Genomic DNA, 22,823 nt, shown 5'->3' with positions numbered 1-22,823 from the left:
GACTGAGCCACTGGACACGTTTGGGGGGGACACAGCCCAGAAAAGAGGTAGCACCTAGCACCGCAAAACAGGAGATGGAGAGTAGTGCAGCTCCAACCCTGCCCCGATGACATCTGTCCTGGACCCGCGTGCGCTGTTACCTTCCCAAGCTGGACAGCGAGGCCAACCCGTGCTCTACTCACCCCACGGGATCCGTGTGACGGTCAAGCGAGATGCTGTATAGAAAGCGCCTGACAAGCATGGCACAGAGTAGTTGGCATTAGCTATCCACATGGAGGTGAAAAGAGCTCAGACGGGGCCAACGCTTGGCCCTAGGGCGAAGGTGGCTTTTATTTCCTTTCTTGGGAAGGGAGGGGGAGGGGAGCTTTCCCACACACCAACCTGAGGAAGGGGTGGGTGCGCCCCCCGGAGGAGGGGGCTGGGAGAGCCGGAGCGTGTCCACTAGCTGGCCCTGGGCTGCAGGGTGTGCCTGAGGTCACTGCCCTCGGGTGACAGCTCCTGCAGGGCTGCAGGCACACGGAGGTATCTGCTGGTGTCCACGAAGGGGGAGGGGAGCAGGTGCCCTGAGCGAGGGAGCAGCGGGCGGGGCTGGAAGGCTCCACACCCGATGGCTGCCCAGGATGGTGACTTTCGTAAGGCCTGGCTGGTGTGACCCTTCTCCCGAGACGAGACGGGCCTCTGGGGCCCAAGCGGCGTTGCTCACTCCGACGGCTGGCCCTTTAAATGTCCATCTCAAACTGTGACTCTTCACCTGGGGAGAGAAGAGACAGAGGGCCAGGTGAGCCACGGGCATGTGGGAGCGCTGACATTCTAGAGGCCAAGAAGAGGCGTGGTTTCCCATTCTGCTGTTCCCACAAGGAGAGCAGGGCCGGGCCAGGTCTGTGCTTCCAAGGAGAACGGAGAGAGGGGAGGACCAGGAATTCCCAGAAACACACGTCCAGCTGTGCTCCCTCCCCCAATCCCAAATGAAGCACAGAGACCACGTCTCCCCACAGGAGAGGTGACAGCCCTGAATTCTGTAATAAGAGTGAATGGCTCCTTGTGATTTGAAATAAATACAACTTCCCAAATATTTCTTAAACGTAAGCCCTTTCTGAGCACATGTCCCAGCTTCTGGTTTAGAAAGTGGTACCCTGACCTACTAGGCATACATCCGATTTCCCACAGAACAGCCTGACCCTGCGATACAGAAGTTATTTGGGTAATTCAGCCACTCACTGCCCTTGTCCAACTCTTACCATTAAAATTTTCAAGTAATTCATGCTGCGGCAGCTTGTTTTTTTCTTTTTTTTTTAAATTAATTTATTTATTTGGCTGTGCGTGGTCTTAGCTGCGGCCCTCGGGTTCTTCGTTGCCGTGTGAGGGATCTTTTAGCTGTGCCTTGCGGGATCTAGTTCCCTGACCAGGGATTGAACCCAGGCCCCCTGCATTGGGAGCGTGGAGTCTTAACCACTGGAGCGCCAGGGAATTCCCTTGTTTTCCTTTTTAATGGAACTGCCTCCTTCATGGTCTCCTGGCCAAGGCTGCTCCAAGGTTCCACAGGGCAGGATGCCTGCTGTGACACCCGGAGGGGAACAACTACCCTCGTCTACCCACAGATATGTGGGTCCAAGGGCAGGAGCCTTGGCTTCTCATAGCCAGTTATGCAAAATGGACAATCATGTCCCCCTCCTCCACTACACCCCATCCCAACAACCATGCAGACCACTAGGCTGTTATTGTGGGGTCAGAGCTGTTGGCCTGGGGCACTGCTGGGCTAACCTGCATTTGTTATGGGCCAGAGCAGTTCCAGAAACTGGGAGGGAAGAGGGTGTGCAAGTGCGGGCGATGGACAGCCTTCAGGTAGTGGTGACACAACCATTTCAGGTGTTGACAACCTCCATCCTCAACTACCAGTCTTTGGTTTAAGCAGGGGGACCGACCACGTGACTCTATCCCTCCTTCTCTCCATCCTGTAACACAGGGCAGGGAACTGCGCTGCCTGGGGCCGTCCTTCCTACTGCGCTCTCTGTGCCCGTCCACCTCCCTTCCCTCCAAGGCTCTCCAAGTCTGAAGGCAAGGCAACTGGGGCCTGTCTTGGGAGGTGGGGTTCCCGAGTTAGTAATGAACCACATCCTGCAGGCGATGAGTTCTGGGGAGACGGGTTCTCTGCTGCTGTCAGCAGAGCCAGCCCAGCCTGAGGTCCCAGCTGCTTCCTGTCCGGGCTTGGTGTACCGCCTTTGGGTGAAGGGTCAGCAGCCTCCAGGCTGACTCAGGTTGTCTGCGAGTGCTTATGCTGCGTCCTCCACGTAGCGGGAGAGCACAGATGCTCTGGCCAGCCAGTCTCGATGCCACAAAGAGGGCATTCACACACCTCTGCCGGGGTGGCTGCTCTGATCGCTTGGCAGGGGGTGTGGGGAACAGACACCAGGAAGGACCCAGCTACCCCATGTGGTACCTGCAGAAACAACTGGTTGCACTGTTTCTACCGTCTCCAGAATCCGCTATGGACACCCTAACAGAAGGCATCCCGGATGCCTTTCTGATCCCACAGACATGTAATTTCCTAGAGGGTGAGGATGCGGTGACTTTGATGTCACCTCCTGCCCACAAATATCGTGGGTGGGCTTCGAGTATCATAGACACGCGGAAACACTTCAGGGACAATTACACAAAGGTTATTAAAGTGCTTCTCAAAGTGGCTGCGTGATCCCCTGGCAAGCTCCCCACTAATGAGATTATATGAGGCCAAATCGCCTTTCCTCCGGTTCCTGGGCCCCTTTCCCCGGGAGAGCTGGTTCCGATGGAAGTTCTACACTCCAGTCCCTACCCGCACCCTCTGGACTCTGGGCAGTTCCAAGCAGGAGCATCATTCCCCTCCCTGGAACTCCCCGTGAGCGGATGGGACCACACGCATCCCCCTCCCCAGGGAGAGCCTGGCCGAGCCCGGCCACTCACCGCCCGCCGGCTTGTCCTCTGGGCTGCTGCTCAGGTGGTCCTGGCTGGCTTCTGTAGGGGGCTCATGACCCACAGGGCTAGTGACCCCGGGAATGGTGGGCAGGTCCCGCGGGGGCGTTTTGGTCACAGGTGAGTTCCGGCACTCCATTAGGAACTTCCGGTCGTAGATGATCCTGGTACCTGGCAGGGGGCGGGGACATTGATAACGCCATGGCGGACCACCCGCTCCCCCCCAGCCTGCTGTTTTCCCCCATGTCTTTGAGGTGTGGCTGCAGCGCAGGTGGGGGGTTTTCCTGCAAAAGCCCGGACGGAGGAGTGAGGCTTACTCATGCCTGGCTGCAGCCCAGGACGCTGCTGCTACCAAACTGCCTTGGCTCCCCGTCCCGCGGGCGATCCTGTGGCCCCCTGACCGCATCCATCCTCCCCTGTGCTTGCTGCTCACAGCCCACCAACTCACTCCCAGACCCTGTGCTCGGTGTCGCCACTCACGACAATCACATCCGACAGCGGAGAAAGTGCGTTTTTTATGCATTTTTCAATTCTGTCCTTACAGCACCCTCGTGGGATATCCAGAATCTTTAACTCCATTAACAGAGGAGCAAAGAGAAAAATCAAGTGATCCCCCCAACCAGTAAAAAATGAGAACGCTTCCTGTCTGGACTCAAGCCCTCCCGCCCCACGCCGCTCTTCACTCAGCCCATCTCCCCTGAGACACCCCCGCCCCCAGCATCCTTTACCTATCCGCTCCGATGCGTCCCTACTTCAGGGCTTCTACACGGGAGAGAGGGTGACTCTCCTTTCTGAAGAGTCACCCTAGGGTGAGGAACTATGTCTTATGATTCACTGTCCTTAAAGCACCCAGGACCCCTCCTATGAGGGCAGCTGCCTGGGAGACTCCTTAAAAAGGGCGTGTTTTCTCAAGCAGAGGACCCAGGAGCCTGGTGGGAGGCCAGCTGATTCCTCAAACAAGAGTGAAGACTGAGAAGGTTACTCCCGTTGGGCCCTAGTTTAATCCTGATTATCTCAGAAGCACCAGCGTGGTCCTAGTAACATAACACCTCCTGAACATTTGCTGACGGCTCCCTTCTCAACAGGAGCAGGCCCCAGGCTCCTAGCCATCACCAGGCAGAGGAATCTAGCCAGAATTTAAAACTGTCTTCTTGTCATTATGTTTCTTTTTATAGCTACCTTCTATTTACAGCAAGTGAGTCTGGTTTTTCCATATACAGTTGTGATATCAAGCTTCCTTTTAATAAATACAATAGGATATAATTGAATATGGTAATAGTACATGTTATATATTACATGATATATGTAATAATAAAAACTAAATTTAAAAGAGAAGGTGATATAAAGAGAAATATTAAATATATGTACAAGTACAATGCAAAGTATGATAAAGACTGCAGAGGAGGGACTTCCCTGGTGGTGGAGTGCTTAAGAATCCACTTAACCACTTAAGGGTTCGAGTCCTGGTCCGGGAAGATCCCACATGCCGCGGAGCAGCTAAGCCTGTGAGCCACAACTACTGAGCCTGCGCTCTAGAGCCCGCGAGCCACAACTACTGGGTCCATGTGCCACAACTACTGAAGCCCACGCACCAAGAGTCCGTGCTCCACAACAAGAGAAGCCACTGCAACTAGAAGCCCGCGCACTGCAATGAAGAGTAGCCCCTGCTCCCTACAACTAGAGAAAAGCCCGCATGCAGCAACGAAGACCCAACACTGCCAAAATAAATAAATAAATAAATAAATAAATAAATAAATAAATAAATAAAAAGACTGCAGATGAGGGAGAGGTCTAAGTTAGGGATTAACATATACATACTACGATATATAAAATAGATAACCAACAAGGGCCTACTGTACAGCACAGGGAACTATATTCAATATCTTGTAATAACCTGTAATGGAAGAGAATCTGAAAAAGAATAGATTTTTATATATATGTATTGCATAACTGAATCACTGGGCTGTACACTTGAAACACTGTAAATCAACTATAATCCAATGAAAAAAAAAATAAAGACTGCAGATGGACGGTGAATGGCCCCAGTTTAGAAACCAGGATGCAAGGACTTCAGGAATGCCCTTCCTTATCAATAGCCCTGAAATACGTCCCTCACTTAATGGCTCTGCTGAGTGACATTCCAACAGCTGAGATTCATTTCTCAATGTTGAGCACTGCCTCTCTGTTAACCCTTGGAGCCAGGAGAGGGACCGGTTTGCATCCGAGCTCTGATGTGAGTTAATAAGACTGGGCTCCAGTGCTGAGGATGACCCGGGCTGCTGGTGAGCAGAGGATGGTGAGAGATACCCAAGGTGAACTCTGCCTCCTTGCTGAGTTGTCCCAGTCAGACTCGGGCCTGTCTAGGCGGCCGCCCAGTCTTGCTTTCCTCTTCTGAGAGGCAGTACTGCTGAGGCTGACAGCCCTGCCCCTCATCACCAGCAGGACAAAAGCTCAGAGCTCACGTTTCCCAGGGGGAGGCGTGGACAGCAAAGCACACAGAACGGCGCTGTACGTTAGGCTCTGCTATCAACCAGCCGGGTGGCCCTGTGCACCTCACCCTCTGTGCCTGCCCCCGGACCCCTGCCGTTCGGGCCTCACCTGTACCATGAAGGGCTGTGTGCCTATGAGCCCAGTGGGCTACAAATGGAGAACAATGGAGCCCTCTCCTTGAGGGAGGACGTCCTGGCTTCAGAGATGGGACCATTTTTCTGTTTCTTAGTTCTCACGGCCTGGCACTTTACTGCACGGCATGTGGAACTTCCCTGACCAGGGATCGAACCCGCGCCCCCTGCAGTGGAAGGGTGGAATCTTAACCACTGGACCACCAGGGAAGTCCATCATTTTTTTCTTTATTTTTATTGAAGTATAGTTGATTTACAATAGTGTGTTAGTTTCTGGTGTACAGCAAAGTGATTCAGTCACATATATATATACACACACACATATACATACATACATATATATATATTCTTTTCATATTCTCTTCCATTATGGTTTATCACAGGATATTGAATACAGTTCCTTGTGCTATACAGTAGGACCTTTTTAATCTATTTTATATATGAGAGTTTATATCTGCTAACCCCAAACTCCTTAATACCACCTTGGCTTTTTTTGTTGGTTTGTTCACCACAGAGTAGGGAACTGACCCCATTGGAGTTGAACCTAAGAGCTGGAGATCCGATCGTCTCAAAAAAGAACTTGGAGGGCTTCCCTGGTGGCACAGTGGTTAAGAATCTGCCTGCCAATGCAGGGGACATGGGTTTGAGCCCTGGTCCGGGAAGATCCCACATGCCATGGAACAACTAAGCCAGTACGCCACAACTACTGAGCCTGCGCTCTAGAGCCCATGAGCCACAACTACTGAGCCCGCGTGCCACAACTACTGAACCCCTCGGGCCTAGGGCCCATGCTCTGCAACAAGAGAAGCGACCACAATGAGAAGCCTGCGCATCACAAGGAAGAGTAGCCCCCGCTCGCTGCAACTAGAGAAAGCCCACGCACAGCAACCAAGACCCAACGCGGCCAAAATTAAATAGATAAAATAAATAAATTTAAAAAAAAAAGAACTTGGAGGTCAGCAGCTTCTGGGGAGGTTCTTTAAAGGTCACTAGCCCTCAGCAATTTTTTAAACAAGTGTAGTAAAATAGAAATAACATAAAACTTACCATCTGAACTAATTTTAAAATGTACAGTTGAGTAGTGTAAGTACATCCGCATGGTTGTACAACCCATCTCCAGGACTGTTTTCATCCTGCCAGACTGAAACTCTATCCAGGAAACAATTCCCCCTCTCCCAGCCCCTGGCAACCACCACTCCACTTTCTGTCTCTCTGAGCTGGACTGCTCCAGGTGCCTCGTATAAGTGGAATCATGCAGTATTTGTCTTTTTGCAACTGGCTCGTTTCACTTAGCGTAATGTCCTCAAGGTTCATCTACATGGTTGGACCCCATGCGGGAATTTCCTTCCATTTAAGGCTGAATAACGTTCAATTGTATGGCTATACCAATTCTGTTTATCCACAGACATTCGGGCTGCATCTACCTTTTGGTTATTGTGAATAATGCTACTAGGTACATGGGTGTGCAAATATCTTGAGGCCCTCCTTTCAATTCTTCAGGGTACCTACTCAGAAGTAGCCCCCAGCCTTTGAAAAGTCAGTAATTACGCTTAAAAGAGAAAAAGAAATAAACAATGTGCCCTTTATCCTATGGCTAGTGCACTTATTGAAAAATAAAAATCCTCATTTCAGTTAATAAAATCCATAATCTAAATGTCAGCAGAGGTGGCACCCAAGACAGCCACCATCAGAATAATTCAGCCAGGGATGGAGGCTGTAGGATGGTAAACGGCGTTCAGAAAGTCAGCTAACAAGGCATGGAGCCTGGGAGGGGAGGAGACCACAAAGCCACCACTGACTAATTTGGGGCTGGTGAAGGATGGGAGCTGGAGATGAAGCTGCTTTGGCTTTTTAACCCTTTCTTCTTCCAACCCTTCATGGGATCCACCATCACACAGCTTCAGTGAACAGTGATCTTCTGGAAATTCCCTAAGCCTCCCACAGAGGACACAAACTTTACAAAACACACACAGTCCCATACTGTCAAAAATAGGAAACCTTAGGTGACAAGGCTGCTGCTGTCTCCTGGAACTGGGGGCGTGGCCTGCATTACCGGGACAGGAAGTGGGAACCAGCAGGGGATGCCACGGTCCCTGCGAGGCTGAGCGAGGTGCTGGTCAAGTGTGATGCTCTGGCGCATGTGGGTGTCACACCAGCCGGTGCCCACGTAACACTCTTCAGCTGAGGGCCTACTTCCTCGCCATGTAAGGGAAAATGACTCACCTCCACTAGGTTTCTATAAACAAAAGCTTTTGAGGATCTACGCAGCTTCCAGCTGGTAGAGCCAAGACAGTGTTCCCTGCTGCTTCTCTCACAAGTCGTGCAAAACACCAAGAACAAGTAGAAGCACATGCTCCCACCTGGATGCAAAAGGGGCTCCAACTGTTCTCCAAATCACGATATATGAAGACAGAAAGTGAATGGAGTTGTGGTTCTAACAGAGAGAGGGAAAGGGTGACAACTTAATGCAGGAAGGTGGCAGTGGAGGTTACAACAGGAAGCAAGCGGGGTCCGAACCCAGGAAGGTTCAGGAATTAGAGGCATCAAGGAAAATGGGGATGGGGGCTGAGAACAGGGAGAGGTGCCACACATTCCTCACCCAGGAGGAGGGGAGACGGAAAATAAGTAAAGCTGACCTCCTGAACGGTGGCCTCAAACCCCCAGCCCTGCCCTGCCTCAGAATCAAGAGTAAAGATAAAGATCTGTAAAAACGGATTTTGGGAGGGGGGTATCCCAAAAGCAAAAAACCAACTAGCCACTAGATTGAGTCCACCGGTCTCCACAACTCACAAGGGGCTTCCGGTCAGCTCTTAAGCACCTCACTCTTAAATATAAACAGTCAAATGTCTCCATGCATTTCTGAAAAAAGCTCACAACATTTAATGAGATTCAAATAAACCAACAGGGACTTCCCTGGTGGTGCAGTGGTTAAGAATCCGCCTGCCAATGCAGGGGACATGGGTTCAAGCCCTGGTCTGGGAAGATCCCACATGCCGAGGAGCAACTAAGCCCGTGCGCCACAACTACTGAGCCCGTGCTGTAGAGCCCATGAGCCACAACTACTAAGCCCACGTGCCACAACTACTGAAGCCTGCATGCCTAGAGCCCGTGCTCCACAACAAGAGAACCCACTGCAACAAGAAGCCTGCGCACTGCAACGAAGAGTAGCCCCCGCTCGACACAACTAGAGAAAGCCCGCGCAGCAATAAAGACCCAACACAGCCAAAATAAATAGATAAATTAAAAAAAAAAAAAAAAAAAGAATCTGTCTGCCAATGCAGGGGACACGGGTTCGAGCCTTGGTCTGGGAAGATTGCACATGCTGCGGAGCAACTAAGCCCACATGCCACAACTACTAAGCCTGCACTCTGGAGCCCACGAGCTACAACTACTGAGCCTGCGCTCTAGAGCCCACGAGCTACAACTACTGCGCCTGCGCTCTAGAGCCCACGAGCTACAACTACTGCGCCTGCGCTCTAGAGCCCACGAGCTACAACTACCGAGCCTGTGCTCTAGAGTCTGCGAGCCACAACTATGGAGCCCACACGCCACCACTACTGAAGCCCGTGTGCTGTAGGGCCCATGCTCCACTACAAGAGAAGCCACTGCAATGAGAAGCCTGTGCACCTCAACAAAGAGTAGCCCCTGCTCACCGCAACTAGAGAAAGCCTGCATGCAGCAACAAAGACCCATCACAGCCAAAAACAAAACAAAACAAATCAAAACCAACAGGAGAAAACAGATAATAAAGGGAGCAGAAGACATAAAGATAACCAATTAGAGATAGTACCCAAATCCTGGATAATAGGAAGTCAAGAAAGAGCGAAAAGAAAATTTGATCAAAAGAATTTACTTAAATAGAAAAAAAGAAAAGAGACTTTTCATGAATTGAGAGATGAGTCTTTTTTCTTTTTTTTAAAAATCAGTTTACTGTTTTTATTTTTTTAATTTTTATTTATTTATTTTTTGGCTGCATTGGGTCTTCATTGCTGCACGCGGGCTTTCTCTAGTTGCGGTGAGTGGCGGCTACTCTTTATTGAGGTGTGCGGGCTTCTCACTGTGGTGGCTTCTTTTGTTACAGAGCACAGACTTTAGGCGCCCCGGCTTCAGTAGTTGTGGCATGTGGGCTCAGTAGTTGTGGCTTGTGGGCTCTATAGCACAGGCTCAGTAGTTGTAGCTTATGGGCTTAGTTGCTCCGCGGCATGTGGGATTTTCCCGGACCAGGGCTCGAACCCGTGTCCCATGCCTTGGCAGGTGATTCTTAATCACTGTGCCACCAGGGAAGTCCCTGTCTACTTTTTTCAAAATAAATTTATTTATTTATTTGTTTATCTACTTATTTTTGGCTACGTTGAGTCTTCGTTGCTGCACACAGGCTTTCTCTAGTTGCGGCGAGCGGGGGCTACTCTTCCTTGCAGTGTGCAGGTTTCTCATTGTGGTGGCTTCTTGTTACAGAACACGGGCTCTGAGCACGCGGGCTTCAGTAGTTGTGGCACGCGGGCTCAATAGTTCTGGCGCACAGGCTTAGTTGCTCTGCAGCATGTGGGATCTTCCAGGACCAGGGCTCGAACCTGTGCCCCCTGCATTGGCAGGCGGATTCTTAACCACTGCGCCACCAGGGAAGTCCTATAACTTTATATATATACAACTTTGATTTTTTTTTTTAAACTAAGGGACAAGTTAAATAAGTTATGGGTCAGACCTACAATGCAATGCTGTGCAGGTACTACTGGAATAAGAAAAGTGTACACTGTCCACAGTATTTCATGAAAAAGTCACAGAACTGTATTTTGTGTTTGGTTATCTTTGGGGGTGAGATAAGGATTAAGGCAAAGAAAACATCTTTTACACTGAACTTTTTTTTTTTAATAAAAAACTGTAATAAGGATATAGGGATATTAAGCAAACAAATAAATAAGGATATAAGGTCAGAATCTCCTTTCCTAGTAAGTCAAGTTACTGCCGTGGCTGGAACAAGATAGCCTCCCCACCCCATGAAAGCCCAGGGGGCTCTCTGCTGGGCTGGGGAAGGAGTGGTAAGCTCACCCGCCAGCACCTCCAGGCCATGTGTACCAGCCCCGTCCACGCTAGACTTTAACTCCAGAACTGTATTCAAGGATCAGGAGAAGTGTTAACACTCACCCACAAAATTGCCGGTCTTTGCTCAATCCCATGCTCTGAGAATAGGTGTGCTGGGTCAGTCGTGTATTCACTCACTGAACCCCTTTGTTTGTTTGTTTCTGGGCCGCGCCATGGGGCTCGTGGGGATCTTAGTTCTCCGACCAGGGATCAAACCTGTGCCCCCTGCAGTGGAAGCGCTGAGTCCTAACCACTGGACTGCCAGGGAAAAGTCCCTCACTGAACCCCTTTGGAACACAGTAGGCCAGGTGTGAGGGATGTAAGGGACCGTTAGATATAGGAACAGCTCCCTGATCTCAGACACACACTTAGTCGGAGGAGAAAGACCTGGAAACAAACGATTACTGTCAAGTGTGTGGAGTCTAAAAATGGAGGCATTGGGGCTTCCCCGGTGGTGCAGTGGTTGAGAGTCCGCCTGCCGATGCAGGGGACACGGGTTCGTGCCCCGGTCCGGGAAGATCCCACATGCGCAGAGCGGCTGGGCCCGTGAGCCATGGCTGCTGAGCCTGCGCGTCCGGAGCCCGTGCTCTGCAACGGGAGAGGCCACAACAGTGAGAGGCCCGTGTACCGCAAAAAAAATAAATAAATAAATAAAAATAAAAATAAAAATGGAGGCATAGGTGGGGATCACAGAGGGACAGGGAGAGACCTACCCCATGTGTACCGCTGGCGACAGAGAATCCAAGCCCCCTGACCCTAACCCCCTGAGGCAGAGAATCATCCAAATCACCCCAATTCTGCACTGCCCCGAACTGGGGGGCGGTGCATGGGCACCTCAGATGGGAGGTACTGGAGGTGCAGAGCAGGGGAATCCAGAACCTGCCGCCCTGCAGGGCCGGGGGGAGAAGAGAGGCGGACCACCCCCACCCCCATCAGCCTTCCAACCGTTTGTGTAGCTGGGATCCTGTTGGGTGCTGGGGGAGAGTTCAAGGTTGGGTCTCGAACTACATATAGAGAATAACTGAGGCTGCCTTCTAACTGAAAGACCATTCAAATGCATGGCCGTAAGTCCAGCGGGCTGCCAGAGTTCCCAGCTATGGAGAGAAAGGGTGGGAACAACACTGGAGTAGGGGTAGGTGGGAGAGAATACAGTGCTGCTCTTCCTACAGCCTAGTGGTCAGAGACTCAGCTCTCCCACTTGCTGGCTCTACCCACTCTGGGCGTTATTGCTCCACGTCTCTGTGCCTCGATTTCTTCCTCTGTAGAATGGGGATGATGGTGATGACGACAGTGCAACTTCACAGGGTCACTGCGTGGGGCAGCACAGTGGCTGACACAAAGTAAGCCCTAAACAAACAAACCCTAGCTATTACCATGGCCAGTGTGGCTTCAGGTGACATACTTTACCCTTTATTCAGTCCCATCCACACCAGGGATCAGTTGTATGGGGGCCAAAACAAAGAAACACAAAGAACTGGGACAAATCAGAGGGAAGGCAAGCAACCCTGCGAAGAGACTTGTGGGGAAAGGGCAAGGGTGGAGATGGGGGAGGGTAAGGGCATCCTCCACCCTTTTTTGGTCCACAGAAACATGCTTCAAGAACCACCACAAGGTGACTTCCCTGGGGGCGCAGTGGGTAAGACTCCGCGCTCCCAACACAGGCGGCTGGGGTTCAATCCCTGGTAAGGGAACTAGATCCCACATGCATGCCGCCACTAAGAGTTCGCAAGCCGCAACTAAGGAGCCCACCTGCCGCAACTAAGGAGCCCACGGGCCGCAACCAAGGAGCCCGCCTGCCATAACTAAGACCTGGCACAACCAAATAAATAAATAAATAATTTAATTTAAAAACAGCAACAGAAACAAAAAAAAAAAACACCACAAGGGGACTTTCCTGGCGGTCCAGTGGTTAAGACTCTGCGCTTCCACTGCAGGGGGCGTGGGTTGGATCCCCGGTGGGGGAACTAAGATCCCATGTGCTGTACAGTGTGGCCAAAAAATTAAAAAGAACCATGGCATGTTTGATAACTGGTGTCATCTGGGACTTTAAACTCCTTATGTGCACCAAATGCAAGAATGGCATTTTTTCTCCAGGCAGGTTTTGGGGTGAGGACAGCTTGTTTGAACATACAAAGCAAGGCAGACCTTCCCTAGGGTCTGGTTTCCTCACCGGTAAACAAGGGCTTGTTGTGGGCTCATTCTAACTATTTTTAAAGCACCAACCCTGTGCCAGGATTTAGAGGTAATCTCTCAGGTCTGTTTCAGCTCTGACACCAACCGTTTATTTTTAGGATCTCCTTGTGGGCAGGTGCTTTTCAAGTGTAACTAGCCCGGGGCCGGGGACGCAGCAGTTCTGGGCTCAAACCCGGGTGTGCCACACACCAGCCCTCATCTCCCAGTCCCAGCTTCATTCCACAGCTCGGTGCCAACAAGACCCGCGCCTCCCAGGAGTGGCCTGAAGATCACATCACCACGTGAGCCCTGTCTGCCTGTGGGCAGGGGGGCGGCGCTCAGAGCCTGACCTGCTAGGTCTCCGTGGCCCCCTCGACCCCCCGGAGGGAGACACATTGACACATTGTCCTCGACTCGCAGACAGGAAACTGAGGCTCAGAAAGGCCAGCCCCTCGCAGCCATCCTGAGGCAGAGACAGCCCACGTCGCCTCCAACCCCAAACACCAGCCTCGGTTTATAACGAGCAGGGCAGCGGGGCCACCGCACCGGCCACTGGGGAAGTCGCAGGGGTCTCCAGATTTCTGCCACCTTTCCCTCCTGTTTGGCCAGAACAGGACGTTCCCTGGGAGGGAGGCCTCCTAGATTCCTTCTTCATCCCCCGCCCCCCCCGCGGTCCCGCCCTCCCCTCGGGGCCAAGCGGCGTCTGGATGCGGCGGCTCCTGTAAGTTGAGACGCTGGTCCCTCGCTCTCCCCGGGCCTCCCAGGCAGAAGCGCTCCTTCCCAGGACGTGAGGCCCAACAAGAGTACAAGCGCGGAATTCCTAGAACTGCTGTTCCCCTTCCAGGGCCGGGAGAGCATTTCACAACACGGTCAGGCGGAGGGCCGGACGCCTGTGCTCGGACGCGGGCCAGCCTCCCGGGAGCCACGCACTCGGATGAGCTTACAGCCGGCTCACCGGCGGTGCCCCGACGACCGGGAGGCACAGCTGCAGCCGCGCGGGCCCGCAGGGCTCTCCCTCCCTGCCCTTGCCTGGGCGGCTGTTCTTGCTGGGCAGTCTGCTTGGCAAGCAGAGCCGACCGGTCTGGGAGAGAATCGTGGTAGAGAAGCAGAAGAGCACGCTCCCTCCAAGCCTGCCCTTCACGTCTGGCCCCGCCAGCTCTGCAGAGAGAACCAAGATGCCCACGTTCTCAAGGGTCAAGGGGTCTTATGAAGGTCCTGGAGTAACAAAGGTGCCACCAGCGAGTGGCAAAGGGCCCCCCCTTCAGGCCCCATGAGGGAATAGGGCAGTTGATTCGAAAATTAAGCAGAAGGGACAAGGCTTTTACAGGGACGTTCAGAACAAAATAGTTGAATGAATTCTTCTAGGGCCAGCCCAGCTCCTCCCCGTTCCCTGTGCACCTGGCAGAGCCAGGTAAGGCTGCCTCCGAAACTCACTACCAACAGGGGAGTGCCCGTCTGAAATGCCCCACCCCTGTTGTTGCTGGAAACGGGAGGGGCCCTGTTTTTTGTGAACGGCACCCCCCAAATTCACATGCAGAAGCCCCAACCCCAAGTACCTCAGTGTAACCCTAACTGGAGAGAAGGTCTTTTAAACAGGCCATTATGTTAAAATGAGGCCGTTGGGTAGGGGCCCTAAAACAACATGCTGGTGTCCTTGTAAGAGGAGAGAGAGATTCCACAGAGGAAGGACACCCACCAGGTGCAGAGGCAGCAAGAGGGCTGCGGTCTGCAAGCCAAGGACAGGGCCTCAGGAGAAACCAAGCCTGCCGGCACTTTGATCTTGGACTTCCAGCTTCCAGACCAAGGAGAAAATAAACTTGTTTAAACTACCCAGTCTGTGGATTTTGTTACGGGAGCCCTAGCAAATTAATATAGGCCCACTTTCCCCTTTTGTTCAGAAGAGCAGAAGAGAGAAGCCCAGGGCTTCCCTGGTGGCACAGTGGTTAAGAATCCGCCTGCCAATGCAGGGGACACGGGTTCGAGCCCTGGTCTGGGAAGATCCCACATACCACGGAGCAACTAAGCCCGTGTGCCACAACTACTGAGCCTGTGCTCTAGAGCCCGTGAGCCACAACTACTGAGCCCCCATGCTGCAACTAATGAAGCCCACGTGTCTAGAGCCCGTGCTCTGCAACAGGAGAAGCCACCACAATGAGAAGCCTGCTCACCTCAACGAAGAGTAGCTCCCGCACTGCAGGTAGAGAAAGCCCGCGCGGAGCAACAAAGACCCAACACAGCCAAAAAAAAATAATAATAATAAAATAAATTTTTAAAAATTTTAAAAATAAAATAAAACCCAAGTCTGCTTCCTTTGTGAAGTCTCCCTGCCACTCCCCAGAGCCCTTTAAAAAAAAAAGAAGAGAGAGAGAGAAGCCCACTTATACACACCCACTCTTTAAGGCAAGAGACCCAGTTCTTCACCTCCACACCGTGTGCCTCACCAGGCGTGTGCTGACTGTGAACCCGCCTGCACCCCCAGTAGTCTCCCTTCCACCCAGCTGTGGACTGCTGGGCTCAGACACCTGACATCATCCTCTTGCCAGTATTCCAGAAAGTCAAGGATGTTCAAATGCAAGTGCTGAGCAGGGCTGGGCAAGCACGGGCTCCTCTGAAGGGTGTACCCAAAGCCCGGCTGCTTGAAGGGGAAAGAGGTAGGCTGGGCGGCAGTTAGTAAGAGAAGGCATGACACCAAGTGAACGTATGGCCCAGTGGCCTGGCACCATGGCCATCTGTATGGTTGGCGTTCTGGAGCTGGACAGAAGGGCTTGAAAATGGGGCATGAGATCTATGACTCAATATTATCAGGAAGGTGTCCTCTGTTCTTAAACCAACGGTCAATACACAGGCTTGTGATTCCTGTCTGCTTCTACACCTGGCCCTGGCTCTGCTGGCCACACAGCAGAACGGGCAGTTAAGTCTTCTTAAAGGACTGTTCTTTGAGGCTTGGCCCTTGTGGAACATCGTCTAAAAGCGTGGTCCGCATAAATCCTCCAATCCCTGTTTGCACATGCGGCTTCCCTCATTCAAAGGAGTTATTTTCCCCTCTCGTTGAATCTGGGCTAGCCCACAGCTTGCCTTGACTGATAGAATACCATGTCAGTGACATTACGTGACTTCTGAGCCTAGGCCTTAAGAGGCCTTGCAAACTGCCATGGAAATAAGCTCACATTCTGAATGATGTGAGACCACGAGGACAGAAAGAGAGCCCAACCTTCCAGCTGTCCCCAGCAATGCCCAGACAGGTGGCTAAGGCCATCTTGGACCTTCCAGCCCAGGGCAATCCAGCTGCCAACTGTATGCAGCCAGAGAAGTAGCTCAGGCAAGATGATCAAAAAATGCCCAACTGGCCCAAAGAATGAAGAGAAATAACAGATTGTTGTTGTTGTTGAAGTTACTAAGTTTGGGGACGGCTTGTTATACAGCAGTAGCTAACTGATACAGCCATTCTCATCAAGACAAGTATCTCTGGGTCTAGTATCTGAGCTCTCCCCATGAACCTTCATGGGCATAAGCAATGGGTTACAAGGCCCATGTCTTGAGCATCCAAATGCCATGGATAGATGTCACCTATTTCCACCTAGTCAGCAATACTGGCTGCAAACAAGTAAATAAAGAGCAGCAATCCTAGTGTCTAAGACCTGGGCCCCAATACTGAGTTGCTCAGTATAAAAAGTCACTTCCTTCCACTTTCTGCTCCATAATGATTGGGAATAATACTGGGATAAGTGGGAAAGTTCAGAGAAAGTTAGCTTCTGCCTCTGGGACTTTCCAAGATAAATAACTATACCTGTAACTGAAAGGACAGAAAAGAAAATTCTAAATATTCTTATTAAGCCAGCTCAGACCCAGGCCTGGTGGTAGAGACACTAGGTTACCCTGAGAATGCTTTCATTGCAGGAGTCTTTTCAACCCTTCACCTTCTAGACGTCACACGTAGCTGGTGGCACTGCAAAATAAGCCGTCTCTGAAAGAACTTCCTATCTAACCTAGGGAACAAACACGTAAACAAATACATGTGATTCACTGTTATGACATAAAGCAGGAAGAACGCTGGCATGGATCTCAGTAAGATGAGAAAGTAACAGATTTTTCCTTTGTTTGTTTGAACACACAAGGATCTATGCACACAAATGAATACCTTTTGTCCGTTTCACCTTAAGAAGCAATCCTTTTTTCAGTAATTCTGCCGTTTCCTAATTCCTCTTCCAGGAACGACATCAAATAACAACCTGACAAGCAAACGCCTCACTACTTTATACCAAGAGAACAATACGGTACCATCCTGCTGGCCCTTTCACCAAATGTGGTAATGAAGGACTTCTTTGCTCTTTCATGAAAAAACAAAAAAACTCCTTTTTCAAATAATGAGGCCCTGCCACCTTTGAGGAAAAAAATACATAAGCTTCTGAAGGCAATTCAAATCCAACAGCTGTGTCTGCATTGTTAGAATGTAAGGCCTACCAGGTCGACTACTTAGAGCGGGCAATTCTCACTTAATATCATACAGGTTCTCTGGGGTGGCGTGGGGTGTCTGTCTAATTGCTTCAGTCTATAGATAAAACTCTGATGCTTATAATTCTACTTCAGGTGTGACTTCATCTTTCTAACTTGCAACGCAAGCCCTCGAGGTCACACTGTCTTCCCAGGCCATAAAGGCCTTAAGAACAGGGAGGCCATGGGCATTGGAGGGAGTCTGGGATGCTCTACACCAGGGTCCTCGTCAAAGTCTTTAATGAGGCACATAGTGTGGAATGTTCCAAACGCTTTAAAAGGAAGCTCAGGTCAGTGTAAAAGGAGGCCCATTACAGTTCCCTCCTTGCCTTAATGTCAAGTTCTTTTAACCTGTAATAAAGAGATAATGTGGACTTCCCTGGTGGCGCAGTGGTTAAGAATCTGTCTGCTAATGCAGGGGACACGGGTTCGATCCCTGATCAAGGAAGATCCCACATGCCACGAAGCAACTAAGCCCGTGCGCCACAACTACTGAGCCTGTGCTCTAGAGCCCGCAAGCCACAACTACTGAGCCCGCATGCCACAACTACTGAAGCCCGCGTGCCTAGAGTCCGTGGTCCACAAGAAGAGAAGCCACCGCAATGAAAAGCCAGCGCACCACAACAAAGAGTAGCCCCTTGCTCACCGCAACTAGAGGAAGCCCGCGCGCAGCAACGAAGACCCAACGCAGCCAAAAATAAATAAATAAAATAAATAAATTTATTTTTAAAAAAAGAGAGACAATGTGACTAAGGCCTGGGGACACTGGCTGTACCCCAGCTTCAGTGCCCAGCCCACCTCCCCATCTTCCCGGCACTGTCTGTTCCACAGCCAGACCTGGGAGCTGCCCCAAGGTAAGCTTCCTGGGCACAGACTTTGTTTGTCTAACCAAATAGGGTGCCAGTAACACCTGTAGTCCTACCTGCGTACCTCTGATTAACCTTATCCAGGTCCAGGGCTTAGGTATGACTACCACCCAAGCAACAACCCCTACAGCTTTGGGGTCAAACATCCAATAAGGAACTGGGAACATAGAGGTTGGTGCGGGAAGGGTGGATGAAGGTATCTGACCCACTCAAAGGTTCTGCTGGTTTATGGTGTTACTGGAGATTTTTAAGACTTCACAGATACAGAGAACAGACTTGTTGCTAAGGGAAAGGGGTGGTGGGGAAGGGAAGGATTGGGAGTTTGGGATTAGCAGATGCAAACTATTCTAATATATATAGAATGGATAAACAACAAGGTCCTACTGTATAGCACGGGGAACTATATTCAGTATGCTGTGATAAACCATAATGGAGGGACTTCCCTGGCAGTCCAGTGAATTGGACTCTGTGCTTCCAAGGCAGGGGGCACAGGTTCGATCCCTGGTCAGGGAACTAAGGTCCCTCATGCCGCAGAGCGTGGCCAAAAAAGAAAAAAAAAAAAAAAACCCTAATGGAAAAGAATATGAAAAGGAATATATATGTATAACTGAATCACTTCATTGTACAGTGAAATTAACACATTGTAAATCAACTATACTTCAATAAAATTTAAAAAAAAACAACCCACAAGACTCCACAGACTCAAATATTCATCTGTGACACTCCCTGAAGTAAATTTCTCTTAAGTTCTCCAGATACCTAACTTCAGATCAGTGACTCAGCCTGTGTAGGGTTAATGACCATGGAAAGCAAAGTGAGTCACACGCATGGAGACGGCTCAGGTCACCTGCTCTCATTCTGCCCCAGGGACAGACACTGCAGTGTTCTTCCCAGCAAGAGTGACCAGCAGACACTTTACTCCAGTAGCTCCTGACACTTCCCACCCAGGAAGACTCTGTCAAAAGCCTGGCTCTCCAGACCCTGGTTTAAAGATGGATGCCAAACCCAACCTCAAGAGAAGTTTACCTGGATAGAAGCATCACTTTTGGTCAGACCGCGGAGGACTGAAACGGTGAGGGCTGTCCCATTCCACTAATTCCTGGGTACTCAGAGTGTGGTACTTACACCAATCACTGGGAGCTAGTTAGATGACCCAGCAATCCCACTACTGGGCATATACTCTGAGAAAACCATAATTTAAAAAGAGTCACGTACCAAAATATTCATTGCAGCTCTATTTACAATAGCCCGGAGATGGAAACAACCTAAGTGTCCATCATGGGATGAATGGATAAAGAAGATGTGGCACATATATACAATGGAATATTACTCAGCCATAAAAAGAAATGAAATTGAGCTATTTGTAATGAGGTGGATAGACCTAGAGTCTGTCATACAGAGTGAAGTAAGTCAGAAGGAGAAACACAAACTCCATATGCTAACACATATATATGGAATTTAAGAAAAAAAATGTCATGAAGAACCTAGGGGTAAAACAGGAATAAAGACACAGACCTACTAGAGCATGGACTTGAGGATATGGGGAGGGGGAAGGGTAAGCTGTGACAAAGCGAGAGAGAGGCATGGACATATATACACTACCAAACGTAAGGTAGATAGCTAGTGGGAAGCAGCCGCATAGCACAGGGAGATCAGCTCGGTGTGACCGCCTGGAGGGGTGGGATAGGGAGGGTGGGAGGGAGGGAGACGCAAGAGGGAGGAGATATGGGAACATATGTATATGTATAACTGATTCACTTTGTTATAAAGCAGAAACTAACACACCATTGTAAAGCAATTATATTCCAATAAAGATGTAAAAAAAAAAAAAAGAAAAAGAAATGCAGAATCTTAGGCCCCACCGCAAACCTACAGAATCAGAATCTGCATTGAAATGAGGTCCCCACGTAATTCGTATGCACATCGAAGACTGAGAAACAGCACTCCAGACTGAAGCAGAAGAGGGCCAGGAATGACCTTTTCTCATTAGGTCAAGCTCCTCTGCCCTGGGCAAAGGGGCGGCAAAGGCTTGGGCTGAAGTGGGCTTTGGAGGAAGACTCCACGACTTGGCTGAGGCAGAGACAAGCCTGGATCCTCCAGGTTACGGGCTGTGAGCTGTGCCTCCCCGGCTGGACACCCCAGACAAGAAAGACCTGGCTTTAGGCTCCAGGCACTGCTAGCTTCCTTCCTGTTGGCCTCAGAAACGAAGTTACACTCTGATGCCCCTTCTTCTCTCTCTCAACTGAAGACCTTCAAAAGGAGGTAGATTGGCTGAGGTCTGCCCCAAAGCCCTATTTCCCAGTGCAAAGTGAGAAGGGGCAGCTCCCTATCAAGGGCACCCCTGGCTATTGCTTCCAATCCGACCCATCCCATCTAGCAACAAAGCTGCAAAATCGGGCCACCTGAGCCTCAGGCCTGCCTCAGTGCCCACCCCGAAGAGATCAAGCACAGGTTCACACCCTCACTTGAAGGAGCCCCAAAACTGTCCAGAAAAGTCCCGGTAGACACATCATGACACAGAAAAAGCAGAACAGCGTGGACTATATAAGTTCCAGCATGGAAAGAGAATTTGAGTCAAAGAGTGGTAGGAAGGGTCGCTGGGAACGTTTCCCTGGATCATTTTTAATAGATGAGGCAGCATTTCTCCCCTCTATGCTTGGCTGCTATTCCTTCTTCAATCTGTGGAAACGGTGTGACACTGCACAGTGGGCACGTATTTGGGGCCTCAGTGCCGCGTTCCATAGAATACGGCGGCACCGTTGTACAAGAACGTCTAAGATCGCTAACAGCTCTAACATTGTATGTTTTGGATCAAACAGCTCCGGACCTCGGGTCTGGCTGTGCTCGCTGGTGGCGGGACAGCTGCCTGAGAAAATAAGCATGTGGCCCCGACGCTGGCAGGCGACGAGGCTGCAGACCCGCCCGCGCGCGTCCGTCCCCACCCGTGGGTCTCAGCGGAGCGCCAGAATCTGCGGCGGTTTTCGAGTAGTTTGGGAAGGAGCGGTGGAAGAGGGTGGAAGAGGAGGGGGGAAGGGCAGAAGCGGGTGAGAACAGCGCGAGGACGAGAGGGAAGTGGTGAGCACGAGGGTTTCATCATGCAAACGCGCGGGCAGGTTTCATCAGCGCCCGTGCGCCGGGACTCCGGGGCTGGGAGGGAACGCCAGGCTCCCGAGGGCAGCCCAAGGCGGGCCCCCACCCGCGCCAGCTCAGCTTCCTCTTCCTCATCCATTCTCAGGGAGGTCACACGGTTCCCTCCCCTCCCCCCCCCGGGCAGAAGAACGTGTTTTTCTGCACGGCGCTGCCCGCGGCCCCAGGTCCCTTCGCTGAGAAGCACACGCGTAAAAGGGCGATCTGCCACCCGTGTCGTCGAGGCACTGCTGGAGCAGGCGAGCACCTTCAGCCCAAAGCTGGGGGTGCCTCGGGAAGGAAAAAGGTCTCCGCAAGAGGCAGTGACGCCAACAACCTATTCCATAAAAACCCCAGGCCCGGCCTCTTCTTGGTTCGTGGGTCACCCTGACCCCACCCTATTCCGCCTCAGAACTGCCCCCAGCACCCACAACGGGCAGCACACCTTGGCATGTGGCAGTCCTGGAAGCGTGCGTTTGTTTGGGTGAGAGGACTCAGCTGTCTCTCCCAGAAAGCAGGAAACTAATGTGGTGGCATTTGCAGCCGCGGCTCTGGAGTTCGCACCCAGAGGGCGGGCTATGGAAGACGGCCCCCCGTGCGCTCCCTGTGGCCACCTCCGTGACCCTCACCGCCTCCCTGATGCCCCGTATCCGTTCTTCCCAGCCGCCGCGCCCCGGAGCCAGGTCGCCACGTCCAGCTGGCGGTTCCCGAGCCCTCGAGCTCTGCCCAGTCCGTTCTCCACACCGCCCGCACCCAGAGCGGGCGCGCGGCGACCCCCGAGCCCGTGCCTACCTCCCGGGGTGGTACTGAAGAGCGTGCCGCCGGGGGTGGTGCTGTAGTCCCCGGGCGGCAGGTGCACTCCGTCGCTGAGGACCACCCGGCGAGTGGCGGGGATGGCCCGGCTTGGGGTCTGGCTGCAGCTGCTGCCGCTGGACATGGTCTCCCGAGCGCTCCGCCAGCAGCCGGAGCGGGGCCCTCACACCCCTCTTGCCTCGTTCAGTCTCGCTCGGGCCCGCCCCGCCCGAGACCGCCCCTTCCGCCTCTCGGGGTGACGCCCCCTGGGATTTGTAGTTCCTCCCGCGCCGCCGCCACGCCCACCTCCCCCCGGGCCGAGTGCTCTGCTGTTCCTCCCTCGCGCTGGGTCTGAGGCCTCTTACCCCCCCGCTCCAGCGCGCCGAAGCCTGCGCCCCGCCCCTGTTCCTTTCGGGTACCTCGCGGTCACACCCCATTCCTTTCGGGTCCCCAGCTGACACGCCGGCAGGGACGGGTCGGTTGGGGTTGGTGGTCGGGAAGCTTGCCTACGTTAATGCCTTGCTGGGTTGGGGGAGCGTCTCAGGCTGTGCGGGGATTCTAGCCCATCCGGCCCCCTGTGGGAAGGCTAGTTTCAATACTGGGACATCAGGCCTGAAGGTCCCCTCAACCCTCCCTGTTTCGTGCTCTAGTTCCTCAGATGAGAAAGTGGGGATTGGTTGGTTGGTCATTCATCGGTTTATTGAACATTCGTGATATGGCAGGCGTGGAA

General features: G+C 51.8%; 1 protein-coding gene across 1 annotated transcript; it reads right to left on the bottom strand.

The window, feature by feature from the left end:
- Nucleotides 1-316: 316 nt before the first annotated feature.
- On the bottom strand, nucleotides 317-22,427 carry EIF4EBP1 (eukaryotic translation initiation factor 4E binding protein 1). The gene is made up of 3 exons (XM_082680401.1): nucleotides 22,094-22,427; nucleotides 2,938-3,117; nucleotides 317-751 (listed from the first exon to the last, which is right to left on the bottom strand). The coding sequence occupies exons 1-3, from the start codon at nucleotides 22,236-22,238 to the stop codon at nucleotides 720-722; spliced, it is 357 nt and encodes a 118-aa protein (XP_082536527.1). The 5' UTR covers nucleotides 22,239-22,427; the 3' UTR covers nucleotides 317-719.
- Between the last annotated feature and the right edge of the window lie 396 nt (nucleotides 22,428-22,823).

Source organism: Grampus griseus (assembly GCF_964374135.1).
Source record: "Grampus griseus genome assembly, chromosome: 21".
Taxonomy (NCBI): domain Eukaryota; kingdom Metazoa; phylum Chordata; class Mammalia; order Artiodactyla; family Delphinidae; genus Grampus; species Grampus griseus.
Note: the sequence above shows the minus strand (reverse complement) of the source record. Positions and strands in the feature narration are given on the sequence as shown.